General features: G+C 36.8%; 1 protein-coding gene across 2 annotated transcripts in view; it reads left to right on the top strand.

Annotated features, from left to right (window-relative positions):
- Positions 1 to 228: 228 nt before the first annotated feature.
- tmem94 (transmembrane protein 94) overlaps positions 229 to 8,057 on the top strand; it is a 30,086-nt gene continuing 22,257 nt past the window's right edge. For both annotated transcript variants that reach the window (XM_051913973.1, XM_051913972.1), the window contains exons 1-2: positions 229 to 391; positions 2,128 to 2,389. In XM_051913973.1, the coding sequence (XP_051769933.1) occupies positions 2,366 to 2,389 (24 nt within the window). In that variant the 5' untranslated portion in view covers positions 229 to 391; positions 2,128 to 2,365. The remainder of the gene's footprint in view (positions 392 to 2,127; positions 2,390 to 8,057) is intronic.

Raw genomic sequence — 8,057 nt, 5'->3', positions numbered from 1 at the left:
CCAACCCTAAAGACTACCCATAGCCCTATCTCTAAACATAACTCCATCCACAGAGGTGGAGCTGGAGTAGGACAAGAAGGTCCACCTATTACGTCCAGTGAGGAGGAGCTGGATGCCATTTGGCTCTGAAGTGAGCGCCACTTGACTACCCCGTAGTACTGACCAATCACAAAGGACAAACAAAACAAATCCCGCCCCTCATATAACACTGGCCAATCAGATTCCACTTCATCGTCCCTGCACAAACATACCACGCCCTTCGAGTCACTAACATGGCCGTCACCAGGGAGTGAGTCCAAGGATTTTGAGACGAATATTATTTGATTCTGTTTAAACACTCTTGATGATTGACGATACCACTTGCGGGTCGTTGATGTTACAGCTTTATAACGTAAGTTTACATTGATTTATTGTGATTTGTGCATGTAGCTAGTATCATTTAACCCCTAGGCCACCTCTAATAAACTGAAAACCAGCTGTTTGGATTATTTATAAATGGTTTAATGAAGTTTATATAGAAATGACTGCAACTTTGACAGCTCATTTCAACAGAGATATAAAGCAGGGGTTTTTAACAAGCCTTGTCGCAAGCCTCGATCAAACGATCAACATGGGAGCTGTCTTTCACATTAATGATAATACCGTAAAAACTCTGAAATATAGTACTTTATTATAATATGTAAGAACTAAATGCACGCTGTTACTTCTGTATTTAATAATTTTATGCAATACCTCTGTTTGTTTAGTGTATCTGTTTAGTAATATACATATTACTAAACAAATGTCTCTACAGAACTGTCATTTGCTTAGACTTGTTCAGATGAATCCTGCATTATTATTACACTCACTTGTAGTCAAATATCAAAGTCTAGTTACTAATATTTGTCTAATACTGTTACCTTATAAAACAGGTCAATACTGCTTTCTCTGAATATGTTGAATTTAAGAGATTATGTCAGTGATTTATTTGCTATTTTTTTTCGGCAGTGATGCTTAATTACAGCTTTTTGAGGCAATTTAGACATTCATTGTCAGTAAGAGTAAGTTATATTGCTTAGTTTGCTTGTCTCTCTAAAGAATAAGCCAAACTCTTAGTGATTTGTTTGTCAAATATATGGTAGTGTCTTACCTAAAGCCAAAGATTAAATGATTAAATGCCACATTAGATTACTGGTACTCTTATATAATTTATCTTGTTTAATTTTAGATTATCATTATCTAATTTGTCATGTTTACAATGACAACGAGAGAAATAGAGAAGCTCAGCACATTTATATCCACAAGAATATTCCCATATTAAACAAAATGTGTAAAATGCATCTTTTGTGATTACCAATTTGCCATAACCGGATTATGTCAGGTTGGCATAAGGTGGCATATCAGGTGGCATAATTTGAAATAAGGTGTAGCCTAATGGAATATTTGTGAAATTTGTTTTATGTCCAAATTAATGTAACTCTGGGTGCAGTTGTAAGCAGTAGTAGAAGTAACAGATAGAGAGATTTTTTTTTTTTTTCTTCACAAACATGAAAAGAAACAGAATGAACATAAAATCAATATCTGGGTAGTTGACATAAAAATACTTTTGGGAAGTATAAAAAGTATAAAAATACTTTTTTTGCAATGTGACATGTTATTCTAAACTTTTTAGACAGAATTTAGCTAATTTTGCTTTTATAATTATTATGCATGCAGTTTTCATTACCATATTAATTCAGAGAGTATATGGAATATTTGTAAACTTGTCACACTGTAGGACCATATAAAATAAATTAAAATATGTACTCTTTGCCTGATAGACTTACCTTAATTTTAATCACAAATCTTGATGTTCGTTTAAAAAAGAAAAAAAAGTTCACAAACATGTTGTCTCAAATGCGTTACTGCTCATTTTTGCACTCTTGTGTACATGAGTAAGCGAGCAAAGGCCAGGGTGATACTGACTTCTTTACTTCCGGTGAAAATAGCGGGAAACGTGCATGTGTTCATTTTGGAATATGCTGATTGCCATGAATACAGAAATTTTCCAGTAACTGTCTGCAGTATGTAAACCTGACTTGGGTAATATTAATGTGGTCATTGTCTCTTTTTAATAATTCCCTTTGTAATGCTTTCTACCCCAATCAGATCCCTTTGAATGTAAGAATAGAGAAGCCACAGCCTCTCATTGATTACAGCTTCCTGGGCAACGACTACAGCCCTGACAGCCGTCCCTCAGACTGGCAGTGCCCGCAGGTGCAGCGTCTTGGAGCTGGGGGCCCACAGTTGCCTGCCTCTGCCAGCAGGGCTGGGATCGGGACAAGTGTGGACCGTAACTACCAGCTCTGGGCGGCTCGACAGAGCATGGTGAGAGACAGCGGTTGCCATGGAGCTACAGGATAAGAAACAGGTAAGTTCTTGAAATGTTTTCCTCCTGGGTAGGTACTCAGACTGTTGATTACCACTGAAAATAATTTTGACCCACCCCTCTGTTTGTAAATACAAACAAAAATCACATTTAAAGAAATGCAACAGGAGTTGAACATTAAAATTTTTGGATATAACTTTACAGTATACATAGATAAGGGAATTTTATCACACTACTCTTTGTATGTTAATAATATATAATGTTTAATAAGTAAATATATATATATATATATATATATATATAATTAACATTATATATGTAACATTATTTACAGTGTTAAGCAATATCACACGAGTGCTGCTTTTGCCGAATAGCACAAGTGAAAATGTGATATTGTTTTTATACCAACAGTTATTAACAGTAACACTTATTAACAGTTCAATAGATATCAAGTTAATATTGTGTTATATTTTACACAATATTGTCTCTTTTGCTCAATTTTACCGTCGAAAATATTACCTATAAAGCCAGAGCAGAACTTTTTTGCATCTGTTTCGTTTCTAAACGAGGCCGCGTTTTGAGCGAATCAGTCAGGTGAACCACTTATTCAGTGGTTTCACAGACAAGGCTTAAGCCTAGTCCTAGACTAAAATGCATGTTTGAGCTGTTTTAACTGAAAGCAGCTTCCACTGACATATCTTAAAATATGTCAGTGCCATTGTTTTGTCTCAAGATGCACCTCCAGTAATGTTTTTTTTTCTAAGGCATGTTTATAAAAGCTACTAAAATGTCCTAATTGAACTAAGGCCTAATCCTGGCTTAATCTAAGCCCTATCTGTGTGTAGCCCCTCTAGTTCGCACATGCCCGCTCCAAGCGGGACGCGAACCCTGGCCCGTCCGCATGGGAGGTGGGCGCTCTAACAAGGAGGCTAAAGACTGCAGTCTCTAGTGTCAGTTGCTAGAGCATCTCTTGAGTTCAGGGGAGTGAGGTTTACACGCACAGCTCTTACTAGCCTACGTCTGTTACATGTAAAACCAGGCCTTAGAGTATCATTTCATTAAAAAAAAAAAAAATTTCATATTTGGAAATAGTTTGCCCAAAAATAAAAATTCAGTTTATTTAGATTTACTCACCCTTGTGTCGTTTAAAACCTGTATGACTTTCTTTCTTTTGCGGAACATAAAAGAAGATATTTTGAAGAATATTGGTAACCAAACTGTTTTGATCTGTAAATATATCTAAATACAAATTCAGATGTAGCTTCTGGAAAAAAAAAAATAAATCATGGCCGTTGTAGCCTAAAAGTTTATGTGTAGTCAATTCTATGTTGAATCAAATAAAATATTTCTTTCTAAAGCTACTTTTTCTAATGTCTATTTGATGCTTTTCTCATTTAACACAATAATGACTTTAAATGATCTTTTAGGGGTTATTTCGCAGCCAAATTTGATGTGCGATTAATTAGATTAATCAGCACATCATGTAATTAGAAAAAAAAATTAATCGCTTGACCACCCTTGTTTTTTCACGATCAATCATCAAACTCAGGGACACAAAATTCTAAAATAGAAAAATGAATATTTTGTTACTACATGTTTATTTACAAGGGAGTTTTGTTCTTATTTTCCAGTCTTGGGTAATTTTGCTTTGAAGTGTCCTGTAATAATTAACAGTTAAACTTGAACCACATCAGATACTTTTTAATGGAGATGAAAGTTGCAGAGGTTGTGTAAGCCATATTGTCCTTTTGACTTTGGACACGAAGAAAGGCTGATATGTTGTGAATTTGGGCCAGTGACTTTATATCTAGTGAAAGCAGGTGCTTTTTTCATGTATCGTCATGTTAAAATACTGTACATTTGTCAGCAGTCACATCATTTATTTCACCAGCTCATATATGTGTATTTCTGTGATTGAATTTATTGAGAGAATGACAGATTTATCCTCAATCAATTAAACTCAAGTACCATAAACATCTAAATTTACCTGAATTTATATTTTAACATTGCTTGTGTTGGACAGCATCATTGGCACTATGACTTTGTAACACTGTATGGCTGTGTAATTTGACAGTAATGATGTTGCTGAGATCTTGTCTTACCTGTATTGATTTTGCTGAAGTAATGAGAGTGTGCTGGGATAGTTGTTGCCATGGGACAGGAACAGGTGGATCTATATATATACATATAGACATCCCCCCCCTCTGTTTTTTTTCACAACTCTTACCCATATATATATATATATATATATAAGATTTGTAAAAAAAAAAAAAACACAGCGGAGCTATATATTGACCTTGAGCATTGAAGCATTAGATAGATTAGATAGCTTCGTTATTTGACCACTATTTATGATAATACTTGGTTACGATGACACTAATAATTCTTAATTTCTGCCAGGAATGCAAAATCATGCAAAACCATAATTTCTTAATGAAATCGCAGAAAGACGATTCTCTGCCGATCCATCAGTCAATATTGTGTGATCATAATTCTCACATTACGGTGACAGTAAACTTCTACGTTCTGTCTAATAATACATTTATGCGTCAGTTTATTATATGCAATATGTGCATTAGGTCACAGTAGAGTGAGTTTTGAGCAGAAACATTGTATTAATCTCATACTGTCACTCTGAAATAGATTAATGGCGCACGCTGACTTTTTGCAAAGCGCTGCATGGATTGATGCGCGTGAACCAGGATCACGAATCCCGGACGGTCAGCAGGAGCGTTAAAGTCCATTTTTGATTTTATTGTTGTTTGTATTATCATGTTGTGGCAATAGCAGAGGCAGGGATACATAGACCAGAAGGGGGTCATATTTAATATTTAATGTCAAAATAATGGCAATTTTTTCACCTAAAAATATTCGAAATATATTAAATATATATCAATCTGTCACTATTAAAAAAATGCACATCCCTACTTCAGTAAGGTTCAATGAGGATGCTCTTTGTCCTGCCGCGCCCCATCACTGCTAGGACCGTAAATTGCTGTGTTAGCTGGAATGGATGAATGCCTGGACAGGGCAGCGAGGGCACACCGTGATTTTGCTTGTCTGTCAAGCCCCTCTTCCTCATGTTATTCTCTAATTCTTTCTCTCAAAAGCTCCCCAACCCTGATACCTTCTCATCCCCTACAGCTTTTCATTGTCATTTTATACCCTTTTTGCCTGTTTCTCTTCAGGCGGAGTGCTGCAGCTGCCTCTGCAGAGCTCTCAGACTAATTAATGCTAGAACTCACAAAATCTCCTTTCTTTTCTATTCATTCTCCTTCAGCTTAACTGTTTTTAAGAGACTGTCACCAGCTGAAAAGAACAGTTGTGTTCATCCTGTCTGGTCGGTTGCACTGATTTTAATGTGCACTGCTTTTTTAGCTGGCAGACTACACAAGGGTGGCTGGGACGTGCCCAAAACAGAGCCTCTGAATGCGCAGACTGTCTGTCCAGACCGTGCGACTGGTGCTGAAACAGCAGCATACATTATCCCGTAGCACCCCGGCACACTCCTGTCCAACCCACACACGCACCAGTTACACATTAGTCTGTCGGCAGCAGAGGGACTAGTCGCAGCCATGATCCTGAAAAATGGGACCTGGTTCTGGAAGAATAAAGTGAGTGGATCTGTGTACACTTCCTCTAACAAACTCAGTTGTTTGTGATCTGTGTGAATCCGACTGTTCGGGATCCAACATTTAGGTCTTATGTGCTAAGACTTAGTTCTGTTGTTTGTGTGTGATTAATCTTGAGTACCGTGAACAGGTGAAAGTGCCATGCCAGGTGCATGTGCACTTTTCTCAGCTGTGATTGTGTGGTGCATTTTTAAAGGTCTTGAGTGGTTTTTACCCGTAATGGGCCACCGTGTGTGACCGCATATGTCCGTGTGCGAGCTGGTGGTAAATCCCTGCTCGTTGATGTGTGAGTGATGCTCATGAATGGATTTAGTGCAGGCACTCAGTCTCTGGCTGTGGGAAAGTGTGTGTTTATTTATAGTGGTGGGTACTTGTTTGCTACTACAGGACTCTAGCTGTCCCAGAAATCTACTCCTTAAATACTGGTAGGATAGCCGAAATGCGTCAGAGGAGAGAGATACTTTTATTTTGTGACCATACTTGGCATGTTGAGCAATAAAAGTTTCTGCCTAAATAAATAGGTTTGAGTTACTGGGTCTGCATTCCCTTAATAGTTTTCCTTCAGTGCTTTTGAACTGGTAAATAAAGCTAATAAAAAAACAACTGATGGTGATTTCCTAATAATGTCATGATTGGCTGTGTTTTATGGAATGTTACAGGTTAAAATACAACTTTCTACAAAGTTTATATTAGCTTGTTTCTCAGATTGGGACAATCTTTTTAGTGCAACTAAATGTTGCACTAGTGATTATTTATAAAGTATAGCCACCACCATGACCTAAACACTGTATGTGTGTAGACTAGTACCATTTATTCAATGACTTTCAATATCCAAGGACCAACATTGTCAGATTTAAACTTTTTTTTTTTTTGTTTAAAAATGATCCAAAATCAATTTTTGAGCAAGTACATAACCAGCCAGTGTTCAAAACTACCTCCTTACCTTAGCCCGATTTATAACGGTAAGCTTGTAGTAATGTTTTCTAAATTTCGAGTGGTACTGGTAGGTTTCGGCGGGAAATTTCTAGCATGCCGCCGTTTGTCTTTGCCTCATTATGTCACATCTGTTTACATAAAAAAACAAGTCCCAGCTAGAAGGCTATATCGTATGTGTGGATGTTGCAGGTGACGGATCATTTATAGCCTTTTCTCACAGCAGCTGGAGTAATTAAACTTATCAATTTGATGGCGGATTGTATGGAATGACAAATGGACAATTAGAAATTAGACTGTACAGAAATTGAAATCTACAGGTAATGCTAATACACACTAAATACATGTAGTCACGCAATGCTGATATTATTAACATTAACAATTTGAGAACAAAGTATAGCAATAATAATTTGCATGGTTTGATGTGATATGAGCTAAGCGATCGTTGGATTTGATCACTATTGGTAGCGTGATTTATTGTAATGGGTTTTTTTTCAGTTGGTCAGAACAAAAGTGGCAGATTTGTTACTTGTTCAGATGACATTTTCTGGTGAAAATTCTTATTTTGGTCATACTTCCAAGACTAAAGTCTGTGATTCTGAAGTACAGTATCCACTGTTACGGTGACTGACAGCCACACATCCTCCACAAAACATTAGATTCATCCACACTGAGGAGCCGTATCGAAGCACAACCCGCATAAAGATGATAATTCTGCAAATAACTGCAATTGCAGTTCGATTGAACAGAGATGGCGACAAAGAGGCAAAACTTGCGGACTGCAGCTTTAAATAAAAAGTTCATTTGAGCACTTTAATTCACATGGTCTGGAATTTAGTGTATCGGCGAAAGATTTCCACGGGTTCATGATGTTCAGGCAGATTTGCCCCGTTGACAAACAGAAAGCTGCTTGGTTTGAAAGTGACTTAAGTGTGAGCTGTGCTTCATACAACGCTACACTATTGACAATAGACAATGGAAGTTTCTTTGCCTGTAAAATTTTGTTGATATTTTGGCACCGCACCTTTAGTCAGCAACAATGATGTTGAAAGTTGAAACTCAATTTGCTGATTTTTTTTTTTTATTTCGAAACATTTTTCACATTTCAGATTCTTAAATACCCAATTAGTTGTGCATAACCTAAT

The sequence above is a fragment of the Ctenopharyngodon idella genome, chromosome 12, assembly GCF_019924925.1.
Source record: "Ctenopharyngodon idella isolate HZGC_01 chromosome 12, HZGC01, whole genome shotgun sequence".
NCBI classification, from domain to species: domain Eukaryota; kingdom Metazoa; phylum Chordata; class Actinopteri; order Cypriniformes; family Xenocyprididae; genus Ctenopharyngodon; species Ctenopharyngodon idella.
The sequence above is the reverse complement of the archived record's forward strand: the minus strand, read 5'-3'. Positions and strand labels throughout refer to the sequence as shown.